General features: G+C 36.0%; 4 protein-coding genes across 6 annotated transcripts; 2 read left to right on the forward strand and 2 right to left on the reverse strand.

Annotated features, from left to right (window-relative positions):
* The first annotated feature begins 395 nt into the window (after positions 1-395).
* Positions 396-1457, forward strand: LOC101242150 (deleted in malignant brain tumors 1 protein-like). The gene has a single exon (XM_004225607.3). It carries the CDS (start codon positions 516-518, stop codon positions 1455-1457), a length of 942 nt encoding a protein of 313 aa, XP_004225655.1. The 5' UTR covers positions 396-515.
* A 761-nt stretch (positions 1458-2218) lies between these two features.
* LOC100181286 lies at positions 2219-10233 on the reverse strand. 2 transcript variants are annotated; one of them, XM_026835042.1, is made up of 7 exons: positions 9536-10233; positions 8856-9006; positions 8198-8326; positions 3626-3756; positions 3311-3446; positions 3013-3145; positions 2219-2359 (listed from the first exon to the last, which is right to left on the reverse strand). In XM_026835042.1, the coding sequence occupies exons 1-7, from the start codon at positions 9796-9798 to the stop codon at positions 2274-2276; spliced, it is 1029 nt and encodes a 342-aa protein (XP_026690843.1). In that variant the 5' UTR covers positions 9799-10233; the 3' UTR covers positions 2219-2273. The 2 variants fall into 2 exon arrangements, with proteins under 2 accessions (XP_026690843.1, XP_002132015.1); XM_002131979.5 differs by lacking the exons at positions 8198-8326; positions 8856-9006; positions 9536-10233 and adding exons at positions 4124-4252; positions 4474-4624; positions 5197-5627.
* Positions 10234-10475: 242 nt separating this feature from the next.
* LOC100175813 lies at positions 10476-15576 on the forward strand. Its single transcript, XM_002132023.5, has 7 exons — positions 10476-10832; positions 11699-11852; positions 12323-12451; positions 12767-12894; positions 13341-13476; positions 13825-13957; positions 14255-15576. Exons 1-7 carry the CDS (start codon positions 10573-10575, stop codon positions 14338-14340), a joined length of 1026 nt encoding a protein of 341 aa, XP_002132059.1. The 5' UTR covers positions 10476-10572; the 3' UTR covers positions 14341-15576.
* LOC100175006 lies at positions 15215-18769 on the reverse strand. Of its 2 annotated transcripts, XR_003396096.1 has the most exons (5): positions 17612-18769; positions 17406-17555; positions 16974-17098; positions 16681-16871; positions 15951-16359 (listed from the first exon to the last, which is right to left on the reverse strand). XR_003396096.1 is itself a non-coding variant. In XM_002125971.3 (4 exons), the coding sequence occupies exons 1-4, from the start codon at positions 17771-17773 to the stop codon at positions 16119-16121; spliced, it is 678 nt and encodes a 225-aa protein (XP_002126007.1). In that variant the 5' UTR covers positions 17774-18362; the 3' UTR covers positions 15215-16118. The 2 variants fall into 2 exon arrangements, 1 of the variants encoding a protein (XP_002126007.1); XM_002125971.3 differs by lacking the exon at positions 16681-16871 and having other exon boundaries at positions 15215-16359; positions 17612-18362.
* Between the last annotated feature and the right edge of the window lie 67 nt (positions 18770-18836).

Below are 18836 nucleotides of genomic sequence, written 5' to 3' on the forward strand. Positions count from 1 at the left end.
ATTGGACATCTTTAGCACGTAATATCCAAATACTCTGATCGTGTTTTAAGTAATTAATCTACAGTTTATAGGAGTCGTGAGGATACGATTTTATAATTCTTCGTTTACTACCAAAAAGAACTAGAAAATAGAATGAAATTGTTTCCATCTTACCCCAACCTAATATATACGAAAACCGCGTAAGAATGTTTGTATAGGCCGATATATACCATAGATATAATCTAGGTTTACAACAGTATGTAGGGCCCATCTGAAAAACTTGTTTTGCTGTCTCACGCCAGTCTAGCAGATAACATATGCTTTTTTCTCATGACCTTTTAGACAAGCACGAGCAACACATATATAAGCTTGTCTAATGAGGTCTAGTCCATGGGACTGAGCTCATCCTCTTAAGTATTTAAAAAGCTATACGCAACCAACGCGTTTAATAAGCCAATTAGCGCAAGGTATTTTGTGTATTATTTCCCGTAAAACGCATTTCATTTTTCAAGTTGTATTCAGACTTTATTAACAAAATGTTAGGAAGGAAAACACAGCTACTTTTTCTCTTATGTTTGACCACCTTGTCACAACAGACAGTTGCTGAAGAGAACTCGAATGGCATCCACCACAAGCCAGCGCAAGTGGTTTCAGATAGGCATAGCCCGTTCGCTAATCCCAAATCCATTAGTAAAGTTAAGGCTTGCCAGGGCGGTGAAAGCCTAAGCCTTTTCTCTGGAAATTTCACTTCGCCAAACTATCCGAATTACTACGACAACAAGCTATATTGTACATGGTTAATCCAAATGCCATATCAAGGCTACATTGTCAACCTCACAGTCATCGACCGCCAGTTGCAATACAGCCATGATTACTTATATCTGTATGATGGCCCTTCAACAAATTCTCCGCTTCTAGCTGCATTAACTGGTGCCATGTATTTTCCTACTACATATTATTCTTCTACTAGCACCATGTTCGTTGTACTAGAAACCGATGATTACGGCCAAGAGAAGGGTTTCAGGGTTAACTACACCAATGCCTATCCTCAGAAAACTACAGCCCCGACCGTTGTGTTAACAACAGCAATTCCCGATAAAGCGTGTAACGGGGGTGATTATATATATTCACCTTCAGGTTACATATCATCACCTAACTATCCTGAAAACTACGCCGATGATTTAAGCTGCACCTGGCAGATCAGGATTCCAAACAACTACAACGTTATAAAACTTTCAGTTTCAGACTTTAACGTTGAAGATGTATTTGATTTCCTAAACGTATACGATGGTCCTTCTAATAACTTTCCTTTAATAGCATCATGGACTGGCCAATATTATTCTGAAACCGTTTATTCGTCTTCGTGTGATATGTTTTTACTTTTTCATTCTGACCCTGTGTTGGCGCGGTCGGGTTTTAAGGTTTACTTTGAATCTGTAAGTCAAATTGAAGCGTCGAAAAGAAATAAAGATAAATAAATTTTCCTATTTGATGCGACAGTCGTAATTGTATAGTCGAGGTCTGGCGTTATATTTAAGATTGTTTGTATTCATACGAACCGAATTCTTATTCTACCTTTTCGGCGCAGTGGCCAACAAGCGCCTACCTCTACCCATAGGTAATGGGTTCAATGCTTGTCGCTGCTACATTTGTAGGCCAAAGTGTTCTTGGAAAAGACACTTACCGGCAAATGCTTCAACCCAGCTGTCACTAATGGGTTTTCCAAATATTCCGCTATATTTAAAAATGAAAGTATCCCCCAAATTAATCAACAAAGTAGGGTAACTCGAAAACTTGCACGAGTTATGAAACAAAACATCCGTGTTATAACGATGTCGTTTTTCCGGTCACGCGAAGATAAAGCAAGTTACAATTATACTTTATAAGCTACATAGTACTGTAGGGGAAGACGGAACACCGTTTTATTTTGTTTTATCTCATTTAATAGTAATCAAATAACATTCAAAGAAATATAAAACCGTATCCTCACGACTCCCAACAGCTGTTATTTGTTTAAAACACGGCCAGAATATTTGGATGGTTTGCTAACGGTGTCCCGTCTCCCCCCACCCTCTATATACAATAATAATACCATCAAATCTGTTAAATGACATCATGTATTTACAAGCACCATATATACTCATTTGAAAAAAACTGAGTTTGCAAGAAATTATATACAAAGAACATACCCTTTATCGCTTAACCAATAAAATATATTCAATTTAATAAAACAACCACAAAAGTTGTTTCTATATTCTGTTTCGTTTTGGGCAACCAATTACAACAGGTGTAAGTTAATAATATTCCGAACCGATCACGATACTTGTCTCATTCCCAAGAATCTCCGTTGCATGAAACCATTTGTTTGTGTCCAACACAACTGTAATAAAGTTTACTAGTATATCAAAATGTCTTATAAAAAGTAATGAATTAGGCCGAAAAAAGATGGATAACAGACGCACGCAATTACTGTTATTGTATAACAATTAACAGCGTTCTTTTAGAGTCACGAGGATAAGATGTATAATTCTTTATATCTTTCTTTAATAACCAACAAACGATAAAAGAGAATGAATTCAGAAATTATCTTACCCCAGCCTGCCATGAATGGGAAAAATGGGCATTCTTTCATTTTACTTTCTAGTCCAATTTGGTAATAAACAAAGGACATTCAAAAAAGTATAAAGCCTTATGCGCACAATTCTCTATAGACCGTTTTTAAATATTTAGATATGATTTGCTAAAGGAGCTCAACCCTATATTGCTGTATATATAATAGCCACTGTGTCAACGCCATATATAGAACTCTCGTGACGTACTTTACTGTATGATAGTTAGTTGTGTGTATACATGATCTGATGTGGAATGCAGTTATATAAGTTCCATTGTAACTAATTTTGTGTTACGTGCTATCTGTGTTTATACATCAGTTATAGGATCAGGTATTTTACATTCATATTATCACCACATCCAAATAGGAGTGTTTAAACGTGTTGGATGTGTATGATGATCTTTACACTTAATATTACTCACTGATATCTCCAGGTTCGACAATTACTTCCATTCTTGGTATGCAGGTACCATAGCACTCTGGTGGGGCCTCCAACACCCACTTTTTCGTGCCCTTTATTTGTGCTTGCCACGATGTTGTTCCAACATTGTCAATCTAAAAAGTCAACGACATTTTGGAACGCCCGTGTTATAAGCATTGTTCTTGCCTCGACGTGCAAGGGTAAATAAGTTACATTTATTCATTCATTCATTCATTCATTCATTCATTATCAAAGTCAGTGAGATAAGACTGTCTGGTATTGTGTCTTGGCATATTTACATGCAATTCGGCTCCGAAACCCTTTAATCCCATGAAGACCCAATCAATTTTGCTGTGATCTAGCTCGGGAGAAAGAAAGTAGGGTCGCTTGTAGTGTTGTCTTAGCTCGTTTGCAGCTTTACCGTCACAATTACTCCTTAAAATGTTAGACTTTTTATTTGTAACCAATTTTTTATAATTTTTAGCGTATGTTTTTAGGTACATATATTTTTGTTTGTGTATATATTTTTCAAAGCAACAAGGAAATAACTTAACAACTCCGTGTTTTCTATGGAAATAGAGCTAATATACTCGCCAAAACTAATTCTCGCTTACCAGCCACAATAATACGGCTCAGTTTTTCCAGCGGCTCTTTCGGCTGACATGTTAACAAAATCAGCCATATTATTAACATTAGCTGTTTGATAGGGAAAAAACTGGCAATCTTTGTCTGTTTTTTTAAGTGCCTACAAGAAAAATAAAATAATTACCACTTGGTAAATTGACATAAAAATACATTTTCCACACAGCAAGAAGGCTGGGTTAAGATGGTACATAATTTCATTCACCTTTATCATCCCATTTTGTGGCAACCAAATATATTTACATCATCATATACCCGTGGTAGCCTAGCGACTCCAATAAAGGAGCGCTGTTAATTGTTTAAAACTCGATTAGGATACTTGTGATATAATGTGCTAAATATATCCCATTCTACCCCACGCAGCCCTAACATGAATGTATTATTGGCCTATGATTACAGTATAGTGCGGAAAGGGCAACATGCGAAAACACATAACAACAAGAAGCGTTCGTTATGCCACTTTAAATTACCTTTGATCCTGGAGAGTATATACCTTTGAAGTAATCGTAACTAAATGCATTTTTAGCAGTCCAATTTCGTTGGCCATCTTTTACAAGGATAGGTTGCATACTAAATGCGTATAGATCTAAGAATTCCTCCTGTGCAAATGATTTAATTTAACAGCCGAATACATGTAAACAAAACCGAATGTTTGATGTCATATGCTTTTATAATACTGAAACTATTTATAACATTTCCATCGGGTACAAAGTGTATGAAACAGAACACACATGTTATAACATCTGGCGTTGTCCCTTCACGTGAAGACGAATAAGTTATATGTATCCATACATTAAGCACGGACCCTTACTGTACATACCTGGCTCAAATTAGAAGCGTACTTAATATCTTTAACATTCATACACTCGCTACAGTTGATAGGGGGTCTAGTAAAATACAAAACTGGGTACGGCATGAACGATAAACATCTTAACTCGCGGTCTCCGGTGGCTTCATAGTAGTCCATGTATCTGCACAACAGTTTGCATCAGAATATATACAAAGTGTCGATTCAATGCCATTTGTTTAAAGTGTTGTTTCTTAAACCCTTTTTTGTACGCTTTACTCTTTTGGCAAAGATGCTTATCAGATTTCCCCCTAATATGTACTATGGCGCTCATTCATTAAAAAGCGATAACAACTAATTACATCAGTTTCAAGTAATGCGACGAATGCGCTAGGTTTTTGGTAACGAGTTGTTAAATGTCTTGTAAAGTACTACAATTGGCACAACTTTTTTTGTAAGGTCAACTGTTTTGGATTTTTATTGGTAGCTCATTTACCCTCTAAATTCCAAGGATTTACTGCCAGGGGTAAAATTACCTTAGTTTAAAAAATGCTGGTTCAAAGAACCCACATCATAGAATAGACATAGAATGTTCAGTAAACTACATAAAAGTGCATAACTCTTTATATGATGCAGGCTTCGGCACAAAACACATGCTGATCAGTTGAGTCCAAAACGTTCTGTTTCGGTATAAAATGACGTTTACGCTGTTACTGCTGTAAACGTATACGGAAATAAACAGATTAAGAAACTTACGCTTGTACAGTTGCGTTCCCAAAACTAGTTTCTTTTATAATGGTCAAATACAGTGACGACGGCAGCCCCACCACGATAAAGAATACAATTCCAGCATACAGAAGCGCTGCATTGCGTGCTTTAAAGTTTTTGCCTTCGTGTTTGATCTGTCTGACTATTGGCAACTGAACAACGTCTTCGTCTCGTATTCCAAGCTCGTTCTGCGCTTTCTGTATTAGACTGTAAAAGTCCTTTTTCGTTATTTCTTTGGGTTCTATTTCCATAACGGAATGAAACAGCTGATTACTGAATTGTGTACGTGTGACACGCAGTTACAATTCATCTACAACGGATTTTCAGATTATACTCGTATGCCGGATATAGCAAGAGTTTCCCAGAACCGGCATTTGAGAGCTCTAACGTACTCCATGCCACTTAGCTGTTCGTATTTCTAATGTGCAGCGAATGCTATGTAGTATAGTAAGCGTTGTTTCAAGTACTGCAAGTATCAGTTGTTTATCATGTGCAAGTTAAAGAACGCAACAGCCACGATTTTTAATTGACGCTCTTTCCGAGTTTTTATCCATAGCAGGTTTTAACAACTATATCGTTTTATGCTGATTTGAAAAAAAATCCCTTCGTTGTTTTAATATTTTGATCATCACTATCTCTTTCTTCACTATCATCGGCAATTTAAGCATAAAACCATAATGCGATTTGCTTTATATTGTAGGGTGGGGGAAGACGGGACACCTTTGGCACATAATATTCAAATACCCTGATCGCGTTTAAAATAATTACCAACGGCCAATGTGAGTAGTGGGGATATGGTTTTGTTATTCTTTAAATGTTCTTTGTTTACTACCAAATGAGACGAGAAAACAGAATAAAAAGTTATCCCATCTTCCCCCACCCTACTATATATTTTAGTTAATTTGGTAGTAACTTAACTACGCTTCTCCAACTCGCTACAGTATTTTATCAAATTATATCATATAACACCACATCTGTCGGTACATATCATGTAATTTACATTTTACAAGCGCTGATGGGTAAATTTAATGTTTCTTTTCCGACAACCAACTCAACAACACAAGTGTAAGTTAATAATATTCCGAACCGATCACGATACTTGTCTCATTCCCAAGAATCTCCGTTGCATGAAACCATTTGTTTGTGTCCAACACAACTGTAATACACATGCATCATGTTACTAATATGTCAAAATGTTTGAAAAAGTATATTAGCAAATGCGTCAAGGCTAATGGAATTCTCGTGACATAGCTTTAATTACTGGTTGTAACCTATTAATCTTTGCGAGACAGAGTAAAGACATTCGTTATAAAATGGGTGCTATGTTTCACACAACCTGCGCCCACTGACTAGTTGATTACCACATACTTGTGGGTGTTTTACAGTAATGTAGCAGCGGTGGGGGGAGATGGGACGCCTTTGGCTCGCAATATCCAAATATGCAGAACGTGTTTCGAACAATTTACAACGGTCAATGCGAGTTGTGTATATACGGTTTTATAATTATTTGATTGTTCTTTGTTTTCTACCAAATAGGGCGGGAAACAAAATGAAAAGGTGTCCCATCTTTCCTACCCTAATGAATCGTATCCACATGTATCGTATCCACAACCCTACACTGTATATAAAAAAACGCCCGCAATGGCAGCAGTGAAGAGTCTTTAAACTGAGGCTGAATGCAAACACCTATACCCAATTAGCAGTGTTTAAAAGCGTTGGATGTATGATGACCCTTACACTTAATATTACTTACTGATATCTCCAGGTTCGACAATTACTTCCATTCTTGGTATGCAGGTTCCATGGCACTCTGGTGGGGCCTCCAACACCCACTTTTTCGTGCCCTTTATTTGTGCTTGCCACGATGTTGTTCCAACATTGTCAATCTAAAAAGACAAAAAAGTCAACAATATTTTGTACATCCGTGCTATAAGCATTGTTCGTTTTCCGCCACGGGTAAATAAGTTACATTCGTTCATTCTTTCTAAGATATACTGCCTGGTATTGTGTCTTGACATATTTACATGCATTTGAGCTCCGAAACCCTTTAATCCCATGAAGACCCAATCAATTTTGCTGTGATCTAGCTCGGGAGAAAGGAAGTAGGGCCGCTTGTAATGTTGTCTTAGCTCGTTTGCAGCTTTACCGTCACAATTACTCCTTAAAATGTTGGACTTGATATTAACAACTCATTTTTTCTAACACACACACATACACACGCACATATGTATACATATATATATATATATATGTGTGTGTGTGTATATATATTTGGTAGAGAGGATAAGAAGATGGGACACCTTTTCATTCTATTTTTTGTCCCATTTGGTATTAAACAAAAAGCATTCAAAGAAATAAACGTATTTTCACAACTCCAATAGACAGTTATTGACTATTTAAAACACGATCAGGATATTTGGATATTATGTGCTAAAGGTGCCCTGTCTACCCCCAACTTACTATGTTCTTCCTTGTATGCATTTTTTATGGTAATAAGGAAATAACTTTACAATTGAGTGAGTATTATGGCAATATAGCAATAACTATAATACTCGCTTACCAACCACAATAATACGGTTCAGTTTCTCCAGCGGCTCTTTCGTCTGACATGTTAACAAAATCAGCCATATTATTAACATTAGCTGTTTGATATGGAAAAAATTGGCCAGTTCTTGAATTCTGTTTTTTCAAGTGCCTATATGGGAAATAAAATGAGCATCACTTGGTAAACTGACTTATTCACACAATAGAGGCTGGGGTAAGATGGTACATAATTTCATTCTCCTTCATCGTCCCGTTTAGTAGTTAACAAAAATATTTACAAAATTATATAATCGTATAGCCCCTGTTATGTGCTATATGTAGTCCATCTTACTACACAACACTTTACCAATAATTTATTCGTTTTCTTCGGTAACAGTGCGGGTAGGACAACATGCGAAAATACGTAACAACAACAAGAAGCGTTCGTTATGCCACTTTAAATTACCTTTGATCCTGGAGAGTATATACCTTTAAAGTAATCGTAACTGAAGGCATTTTTAGCAGTCCAATTTCGTTGGCCATCTTTTACAAGGATTGGTTGCATACTAAATGCGTACAGATCTAAGAATTCCTCCTACGCAAAAGAATTTTAATAAGAAAAGTATATGGGAATAAAACCAAACGTTAATTGCCATATGCTTTCTAAATATATAGTACAATGGGGGAAGATGGGACACTTAAGCACATATTGCCAAATAATAAAAGAAAATCCGTAAAAAGAAAATTAAAAAAGCCTCGTCTGACAAAGTGTTCCATCTTCCCCCACCCTACTATAAGTATTAAAACGGTAAAACTATCCATTACGTATCAGGGAAAAATATAAGGTGAAATAACCAACTAGAATAAAGTGCCTCCAACCCAGAGGTTACGGGTTCGAGACAAACGGTGACAACAAGCCATTGGTTTCTATTATAGGTTGCCGAATATGTTAGCCATACATTAAAAAAATAATTACTCACAAAGTTACATACGTGGATCTCGCAAGCAAGCACGAGGTATAAGAAACATGACACCGGTGTTATAACGACTGTCGCAGGTTAAATTAACAAGTTACATTCACTCACTCATTCATTCATTCATTCAGCACGAACTCCACTACATACCTGGCTCAAATTAGAAGCATACTTAATATCTTTAACGTTCACACACTCGCTACAGTTGATAGGGGGTCTAGTAACAGATAAAATTGAGTACGGCATGAAGTATAAACAACTTGCATCTGGGCCTTCATTAGCTTCATAGTAGTTCATATACCTGCGAAACAGTATATATATAGAAGGGTGGGAGAAGATGGGACACATAATCTACATATATTCTGAACGTGTTTTAAACAATTAACAACGGTCTATGGGAGTCGTGAGGATACGGTTTTGTAATTCTTTAAATGTTCTTTGTTTACCACCAAATGGGACGAGAAAATGGAATGAAAAGGTGTCCCGTCTTCCCCGACCCTTCTATGCCAAAATATTTATAATGTTTCGTTTTCATACAACTTTCCTTTAAAAATATAAATGTAGTTGTGTATAAAACACACAAAATAGTGTGTTTGAAAAATCTGCCTCCGAACCGTTCTGTTTCAGTACAGATGACGTTTACGTTAGTTACTTTAAACGTATATAGTAGTGTGGGGGGAGACGGGACACCTTTAGCACATAATATCCTAATATCCTAATCGTGTTTTAAACAATTAACAACAGTCTATAGGAGTCGTGAAGATACGGTTTTATAATTATTCGTGTCCCATCTTCCCCCACCCTACTATATATATACAAAAGAAACTTACGCTTGTACAGTTGCGTTTCCAAAACTAGTCTCTTTTATAATGGTCAAATACAGTGACGACGGCAGTCCCATCACGATAAAGAATACAATTCCGGCATACAGAAGCGCTGCATTGCGTTCTTTAAAATTTTTGCCTTCGTATTTGATCTGTCTGACTATTGGCAACTGAACAACGTCTTCGTCTCGTATTCCAAGCTCCCCCTGCGCTTTCTGTATTATACTGTAAAAGTCCTTTTTCGTTATTTTTTTAGGTTCTATTTCCATGACGAAATGAAACAGCTCAAAAAGTTGTGCTACGATTAGAGGCGAACACAGTTACAAAATGTTTGGAACATAGTAAGGGACATTCAGATTATAACCGTCTGCCGGATATTCAAAGAGTTTCCTAGTACGCAGGCAGCACATCTATATTATTTGAGCGCTTCAACGCTTTCATGCAAGTACAGCTGTTTTTATTGTATAACTCTTTACATGTTACTATAGTGATAAGCGTCATTGCACGTACGCTGATGCAATATTGTGCACCTAAGGGCCAGGTTGGGGGAAGTATATATTCCTGATCGTGTTTTAAATAATTAACAACGGTCTATGGTCGCGAGGATACAGATTTTTAATTCTTTGAACTTTCTGTGTTTACTATCAACTGGGACTAGAAATAGTGTCCCGTTTTTTTCCCACCCCACATTTTGTATTGAAAGCTTCATACAGTAGACACAATATAGGCTTGCATTCCCGTTAAGTTTGCTCAACGCGTTGTCCTTTTAAGTTAAGCACACGCTTGAATCACCGTCCATCCAATATTCCGGGTTCATTAAGCGGGAATTTAAAACAACACTGTACAACAGCTTTTGGGGTTGGCTTTTTCATACCAGCACAGAGTGCGAATAGCGGAAATACCCTGCCCGCTTCGGTGGTAAACAGCGACGCACGCGCGCGGTCACGCACACACAGCTCGCCTCGTGGAGCACGATATTAGAGAAGAAGTACGCTTAGACCAGTCTATTTCTCCTAGCAAACGATCAGTATACATGTTACAAAATGGCGAGCACTGATAGTGTTACGGTGAAGGATTTCTACAGTCTATTAAAAAAGGCACAAACGGATCTCGGCATTTCAGATGAAGACATTGGTAATTTGCCATCTGTTAAAACTATAAAGTGGGAAGGGAAAAGATGGACACAGAGAAATGGTGGAATACTTTATGCAGCTTTTGCTTTTCTGGTCATCTTTGGATTGCCGTCCTCTATGTACATGACCATTCGAAATGAGACAGAATTTGGAAAATCTCTGGTTTCAAAGTAAGTATTTTGTATAAAAAAATGAGAAATATATTAATATAAAGGGATATTTGTAGTATAAAAATTGTATCAAATGCTTACAGATATCATACATACACTCAGTACATTCATATTAACATGCAGTATACATACGATTATAGGCGCCTAACATGGGTATGTAAGGTATCTAGTCTACCCTGAAAGTAAATCAAAAGAACCCTTGCCATGAGTATCCAGTATAAATGCATAAACAATTCAAGAGCCTATCTTACAGTCTTAAAATAAACACTATACAGTGGTGAGAGTGCAATGATCAGTCCAGCCTACTTTCCAATAAAAGCTAATAACGTGACAAGAAGGAAAGATTTTTGCTGATATAAAGTTTTATATTTTAAAAGTTATTGATACACCTTGACACAAAAGTTAGGAGCCTATGTATGTAATAAGATGATGTGTAAGTGCCTTCCATTACTGAGTTGTTTTAAAATCAAATTTGTATGCTTAGACCATAAGCAACCGTTGTTTTTAAAAATAGTTTGGTATTTCTTGTGTAATTTGTGATATATGAGTTTCAAAAATGCTGCATTCTGCACACAAAATATAGAAATGTCCGTGACTTTAAGAATTTTAAAACCAATGATTTAGAAAACAAAATTCAAATTAGAAAATGCCCTAAATTCCTGATTAAAAATATTTTAGTTTTTTCTTTTAAACATAGGAGTAATTTTGCTAGTTTGAAAGAAAATTCGCTTACATGCACATTTGTTTAAAATTAACACTGCTTATAAATCTGTGCAATAAAGGTTAATAGATTTAAAAAAAATATCCTTCTCACAAAATAAAACTTATTTCAATCCATACCTTGTTTATCATTTGTTTAAAAATAGATACTACAGCTATTATGGAGAAGAAGGGGCTGTTGACGAGGAGTCTTGTCTTCAACGCATGTCTGAGTTTATGCAGGATCCATTCAGACCCCCTGTGGATTGTAATGAGTGCAGAAATGTCACCGGCATAAAATATGTTTCCAATCTCACCCATGTAAGTAATAAACAAAACGGATCAGAATGTAAAAGTTTGGGGTAATGGGCCAATCCTGGCCTAAATCCTAGGACCCGTGCCGCGCCACGCAACAGGACTTTACCTATAGAATGTGGAAGTTTACACCGGTGTGGTAGTAGGCCTACTGTAATAAATTCTGCACAATGTTATCTAATTGTCTGGTGACCTTTTAGATAGAACAGAACAGAATTTTTGATATTTTGTACCTTTATTAAAAAAACCTTGTCTTCTAATCTTTTGAAACTAGATCGAGTTCAAAAGTTTTATCACTTATAGCCCTCAATGGGTTATTTTCCTATTGGAAAGCTGGTAAAACTGTTCATACAGTTTTGTAATCCTTTTAATTCAAGTTGTGTTCAACATCTTTTCCCTTTTTTCAGACTCAAACGTTTTTTTATTACTGGTAAGCCAGGCAAATTATTTATTTATATAAAAATGTGATGATTTAGGCCGAGTTTCTCGACAACTACGCTTTCTCAATGCAACCAGTTCTCATAAAAGACGGCCAAGATGGGTGGACCGCTAAAAATACTTTCAGCTACAAATATTTCAGTTCAGTTTACAGTCCAGGTTCTGAGGTAATTTTCTAATGTTGCTGCTAGAATTTTAGTTTATCTAATAATATTTTAGGTTTAGTAAAATAACATATATATATTGGCTACTTGAAAAATTGTGCATGGAAAAAATGTTTTCACCCACAGTCTGAAAGGAATGATTATTTATTATAGCTCTATTATAGAGCATGAGGTAGTAAAACGTTTTTTCCTGTACAGTTTTGCTATAAGGTTAAAAAAAGGGTAATTAAATAAAAAAAATAGCTTTAAATTAAAACTGTCTATTTATTGAAATGTAAGTGACCCATTTATAAAAAGTCCCAAATTATATTAATACAGGCGCTTGAAAAAGTAACTCGTGATTGCCAATTCTTTCCATACCAAACAAAATTTCAAGATATCAGCGAATTTTTTAACATGACTGAGGAACGTGCCAGTGGTCAGGGTGCCCCGTGGTACGTCGGGTGGTAAGTCGCTTAAATTCTTTGTTATTTAATAAAACGTGCCGTGTGAATCATAGATTTATGACTGATTAATGGCTTTTTACACCACTGCGAAACTGCAGCCGTACTGTTACTGGCCATACGTTGCAGTTTTCTTTACTTGTTTTTTGAGGATAGTAATGGTAAAAATACGGGTATCATTTTGAATTTTTGGCTCAAAACTAAAATAAAGGCTCCAGTTTTGTTTGCATTTATTGTAGAACCATACAATATTATTTTTAGCAGTGTAGGCTATTGCATACCTCATAAAAATCTGATAAAATTATCAAACTTCCTTTGATTGTTTATCATACACTTAAGTGTCAAGTACAGTATACACTTCAAGTGCTGATAAAGAATAAAGATTCCACTTCCTACTTGGTTAATCATTTAATATTTTCAAAGAATCTTAAGCAAACATTCGATTTCAGGAGTAACTGCGATGGCAAGGCTGCAAACGAGTTAAGAAAACATTACAAACTTCCTTACTTCCTTCCTCCTGAACTTGATCACAGCAAAACTGATTGGGTGTTTATGGGATTGCCTGGATATGGTGCCAATTTACATGTATGTTTTGCACAGTCTGTTGTTGAGATTATTGAGTAAGCCTTTAGCCATTATGTGTTGTTGAGATTATCGAGTTCGCCAACTCAGTTAAACTGCCAGCCAGCAGATAGTACCAGCTTTACTTTAGCACAAAGGAAACTGCTCTCTTCAACGCTACAGTTACTTCCTGCTTCATCAGCATTTTAGACATTCCATATGTTGTTGCTCACGCTGCTATTTCTACTGTTGGAATACTGTTATACAGTATTTCATTATAAATTTGGAGACACTATTTTTAAATTCAATACTTACTGCATGTTACAATTTTATACAAAAAAATCAGGTTTATTTTGGATTTCTAATTTTCAGATTGATTTTGTGGGTACTCTGTCTTGGCAAGCCCAAGTAAAAGGTATCAAAAAGTGGATTTTAGAAACACCCCCGGAGTGTTATGGCACTTGTGTTACTCGAATGGAAGTTATTGTTGAACCTGGTGACATAAGTAAGTTTTGGTTAATGTTAAATCTGTAATAACAAATTTTCTCTTGCCAAATGGCATGGAACACAGTTAAGCTTTAGTGATTAATGTTATATGCAATTTTGTAGTGTTATGGGTTATGGCTAAATACTGTGGATAAATTACTGTACAAATTTAGGTAGGGGGCTTATGAAATGTCCCACAAAAACATAGGGGTTAATTAACTATCGTTGCGGTGCTTCAATAATGTACAAGGGCAATTAATCCAATGTAATAAACCTATTACTAAAAGGGCAATTTCATGTTTAATTTCATTTCCAGTTGTTCTTGATACCAACAAGTGGTTCCATGCAACAGAAATCCTTGGCGAAGATCCAAGTATTGTCATTGGGTCGGAGTATTACTAAGAATTCTTACCAGTTACATAAAACATAAGACCTTACTTCTTTCAATTTATAATTCTAATGTTTAAAATTCATTTAACGTCTCGTAAAAGTCTTTTAAACGATCTTGAAAAGTTTACAACACTGTCTGGAAGAGGCGGACTGGTTACTTTTGCGTTTGTAAATATTTGATATTTTTTTTATTGCTCGAACTATCACTATTGCCATTCTGAGATTATCATGTTTGCTGTTTGTTCTTGTTGGAAAAGTTTTTCCGAGGCGATCATTTTAACTTTTGGGAGGTTTACAATTTTTATTACGCCGCTGCCCGTTTATATGTTCCTTATGTGATGACTCGAGTACACATCGTTAAAAAGCTTTTAAGTTTGTGACGTCTTTATTCAGAGATTAATTATCATGTGCACTATGTTTGTATGTATGTATGTGTGTGAAGGTACTATCCATTGACGACCTATATCTAACCAAGACACATCTTCAGTTCATTAGGGCAGTATGTTTTGGATTTTTTATCATCTAGTTTTCAAACTGCACGTCAGCTTTGTTCCACAGTGCCTTTGGTTTGGCACTAATTAACAGTAGACACAAAGTCCTATTTCCCCCTTTTCCGTTGCCTTATTGTTATTTTAAATTAGCGTTGCATCCTGGCTGTCTACAGAACTTTGTACTATAGTCTAAAATTCTACATGAAACTAAAAATGCTTATTATGTTTTTGTTAAACATATCCAATTGCTGTTTCAGGCAGTTCTATTTAAACATTTCTTTTTTTTAAGTCAGTTTCATAAATACCACATGGTACCTGTATTGCTAATTCAAACACAAATTATATCGAATCAACTGTATTTTTCTTAAAACATGTACAACCATTTGTTTATTCTGTTTTTTTTTGTACATAATCCGAATCATTTCAATCCCATTCACTGTTGTGTTGTCGTTTTCATCCAGATTTTGTTACCCAGAACCTATATGCAGGGCCCTTATGTGTGTGTTAACACCAGGGCTTGATCAATTCGTCAGTTGGGACTCAAGTGCAATAACTCCTGTAAATATTGTAAATACGTTGGGTGAAAGAGTCGGTACAGTTCGCATGTGTTACGCGAACGGGCCACTTTACATCTATGCTATTTTTGTCATTGTGAAAATTAATGTTCTGTTCGTTTGTATAAAATTCTATTTTGTTCGCGTTCTAATTGTTTATGTCATGCTGAAGAAAACGGAATAAATTATTCATCCAGAACTAGGTTCAAATGAGTGAGCACGTATTACTAATTGACATATTATTAATTACCCCCAGTACCACAACGGTCGATTAAGCTCAATCAAAAACAAACTAGAAGTAACCAACACAGCGGGAACATATGGATGTTTGTATTCAACATATGTAATGAATGTATAGTACTGTAGGGTAGGATCGGACAGTTTTTGCACATAATATCCAAACATACTGATCTTGATTTAACTAAACAATTAACAACGGTCTATGGCAGTCGTGCGATACGGTTTTATAACTCTCTATTTTTTTTAATTAGTACCATTAGACGAAAAAATAGAATGAAAAAGTGTACTATCTTCCCCTACTCTACTATAAGCGTGGTCAATAACATAACACAGCATAAAGTTTATAAGTATTTTTAATTAGGGTACAGAAAATAAGTTAACTATCAGGCAACGAAGAAAAGTGTGCTTTTTTGCCTAAATACGAATGAGGTATAATAATAAGTTCTATAACGGAGTATAATGAGTGCCACTGTTGGAATTGATATAGTTCACAGTAGTAAGTAATTCATGCTTTGCTTTTGATTGACTGCAGGTTACGTAGATCTATACACATGACTTGTATGCAATTGTCTTTCAGTTCTGCATGTTTAAATACAGCTTCACCAGTGCGCGAATCTCTATACGTTCGCATGTCCACTTTCTTTAAACATTTCGACCCCAATTTGGCGTGAATGGCCAATGCTTTCTCAGATGTTATAAAGCTCAACAGGAAGGTAAAACCAAGGTCTGCCAACAAATTAGCTTGCCTACAAGGAAACAACAGTATGTAATTGTGTACAGTAGAGGAAGATATATGGGACACCTTTTCATTTCATTTCTCGTCCACTTTGACAGTAAACAAAGAACATTCAAAGAATTATAAAACCGTATCCTTACGACTCCCGTATATACCGTTGTTAATAGTATAAAACACGTTCAGGATATTTTAATCCTATGTTCTAAAGCCAAAGGTGTCCCATCTTACCCCACAGTACTATAGATTGTTTTTGATTTTGAAACATTAAATGCTTGTTTTAATTAAACATGACAATAAGTAAGACTACATTTACTTTAGTTTTATTCCCCACCGCGTTAATTTAAATCTTTCCGCATTAGGCAACACTCTTAATAATTGTTCGACGCTTACGCCTAAACGCGCGACATTAAAACTTCTGTGCTTTCTCGTTTTCTCGTTTCTCGTATCCTTCCTACTCGTTTAAGTCTCATTTTGTCTTTCTTATGTGATTTACCAAGACGTTCATTTTACGTTAAATAAAGCCTATGATGAGTTTAGTTGGTTAAATAGGTTTTCGACAATATTATAGAAAATATACAGTTTGTATTTTTTTGCGTGCAAAAAAGTGAAGGGTGTATTACTTACCGTATTGTAAGTTCAGTGCCTATTCCACGGTTCGAATATTGAGTAGAAACAGCCAGCACATCAGCAAGCAGGATACTGGTGATGCCGTGTTCAATCCTTGGAATTAACTCAAACCATTCGTACAGCTAAATAAACAAATTTAAACGCTCGAAATGCAGAAACCAGGCCCATTGAGTCAAAGACGGGTTTATAGCAATAATGTGTATAAGTTTTAATCATAAACCATTGCCGTTTCGGCAATGAATATATACCTGGTTTGGTTCTTTTGCAACTTTTTTGCGAGACCACTGGTTTGGAGCAAAAGTGTCTTGCACGGAGACATAGCATATGATATGACCAATGATATTAGCAACGGCGAGCCTCGATTATACATATCTTTCTCATTTTCTTCATACGTTAATGTATTCCACAGCACAATAAGGTTTTACTTACTCTTTGCAAATATTGAATTTTAATTGGCGTTCGGTTATCATTTTTTATTTTAGGCTTTCTATACAAGTCGCACTCCCCGAAAGTCACGCCGACCAGTTCATTTGTCACGTCATCGAATGCACCAAGACTTATGCCTTGCGGGATTGCATCCTGAAACGATGTGAATATAAAATATTTTCAAAAAAATATGCATCACCTAATCGTACCCTAGCTATTTCATCAGCATAACTCAAAATCTCCTCTTTCGTCATAGAAAGACACTTAGACGTCGACTCACGAGTGACGTAATGTTCAGACAGAAGCGCAATGACGTCATCAATGTCATCTTCGTTAAGTAACCTGTACGTAATGGAAACTTGCTCGGCCATGCCTAAAGTTTAGCAGATTTTAGCACAATCTAATAACATGCAAAAAAATCATAAGTGTATCGCCTATACACGCATTAACACAAGAATATAGCTGTAAAAATAACTGGCTGACCGCTAATACGTTTAGACTCTTTAAATATATAACATTCGTGTTATATCATAATTCTTAAAACTGAAGGATCACTGAAAAAGTGGCATTATTTATATGTACACACATTATGTTCTATACTGCTCTCAGTTTATTATAAAAAAGTGAATCGAATGTTCGCGTGTCAAAGTATCGTGCGGATAGGGCACATCATCAAAGGCCGGCTCCTATGAAAATGCTGCTACTAAGAAGTGTGCTGTCCATATCTGTTGTTCTTTCTCTTTTTACTCGAATGTTTTCTTTCTAGTTACGTTCGTTATATTGAAGGTGTTAAATTGCTCAGCTCAAAATGCAATATCTCTTGCACTACTATGCCTGTTTATAGTGATCGAATGTCGTGTCGTGATAAGGTAATGTTTATAAGACAGGACATACGGATTACTACGTACGTCATGTAGTGTAGCGTAATCAAAGTACAGACAAACCCGGAAATAACATAACATCACACACGTATGACGTTACATTTTACAACAATGGCTACTACAGCTTCTCAATTGCTAAAAAGTGTAATAGTAAGATGGTAATTTTGAATCCTTGCTGAATCATATTAAAACACACGAAATTTTGTAGTTTACATGTTTAAATCATCAATCCGTGCATCGTAGTTTCACAAAAATAGAATAAAATAATTCATACAGCTTGATTTTGTGTCCCGTCTTCCCCCACTTTAATATACATCGGGAACCCGTTAGTGACCCAGTAATCGGTGCAATATAGCAAAGTGGTTAGCGCGGCTGTTACCCTTTAACGCAGATGTAACTCTACCCAATGGTAAAGAGTTCGAGGCTCTCCGCTGCTACCATTGTGGGCGTAATTGTCTTTGGACAACCTTTTAACGACAATTGCCCGAACGCGGCGATCACAAATGGGTTATTGTTCAAATGTTCAAATTAACAGCCAAACGTAAAAAAATGA

Source organism: Ciona intestinalis, chromosome 1, assembly GCF_000224145.3.
Source record: "Ciona intestinalis chromosome 1, KH, whole genome shotgun sequence".
In the NCBI taxonomy this organism is placed as follows: Eukaryota; Metazoa; Chordata; class Ascidiacea; order Phlebobranchia; family Cionidae; genus Ciona; species Ciona intestinalis.

Excerpts from the sequence above, each read along its gene's own strand:
- LOC101242150 (XM_004225607.3), top strand. The coding sequence starts at position 516 with ATGTTAGGAAGGAAAACACAGCTACTTTTTCTCTTATGTTTGACCACC.
- LOC100181286 (XM_026835042.1), bottom strand. The coding sequence starts at position 9,798 with ATGGAAATAGAACCTAAAAAAATAACGAAAAAGGACTTTTACAGTATA. Across the intron at positions 9,007-9,535 it reads GGAAACGCAACTGTACAAGC|GTATATGAACTACTATGAAG; the intron begins GTAAGTTTCTTT and ends ACTGTTTCGCAG. Across the intron at positions 2,360-3,012 it reads TGTCGAACCTGGAGATATCA|TTGTGTTGGACACAAACAAA; the intron begins GTGAGTAATATT and ends ACTTTATTACAG.
- LOC100175813 (XM_002132023.5), top strand. The coding sequence starts at position 10,573 with ATGGCGAGCACTGATAGTGTTACGGTGAAGGATTTCTACAGTCTATTA. Across the intron at positions 10,833-11,698 it reads GGAAAATCTCTGGTTTCAAA|ATACTACAGCTATTATGGAG; the intron begins GTAAGTATTTTG and ends GTTTAAAAATAG. Across the intron at positions 13,958-14,254 it reads TGTTGAACCTGGTGACATAA|TTGTTCTTGATACCAACAAG; the intron begins GTAAGTTTTGGT and ends TTTCATTTCCAG.
- LOC100175006 (XM_002125971.3), bottom strand. The coding sequence starts at position 17,773 with ATGGCCGAGCAAGTTTCCATTACGTACAGGTTACTTAACGAAGATGAC. Across the intron at positions 17,099-17,405 it reads AAATTCAATATTTGCAAAGA|CTGTACGAATGGTTTGAGTT; the intron begins GTAAGTAAAACC and ends TTGTTTATTTAG. Across the intron at positions 16,360-16,973 it reads GGCACTGAACTTACAATACG|GCAAGCTAATTTGTTGGCAG; the intron begins GTAAGTAATACA and ends GTTTCCTTGTAG.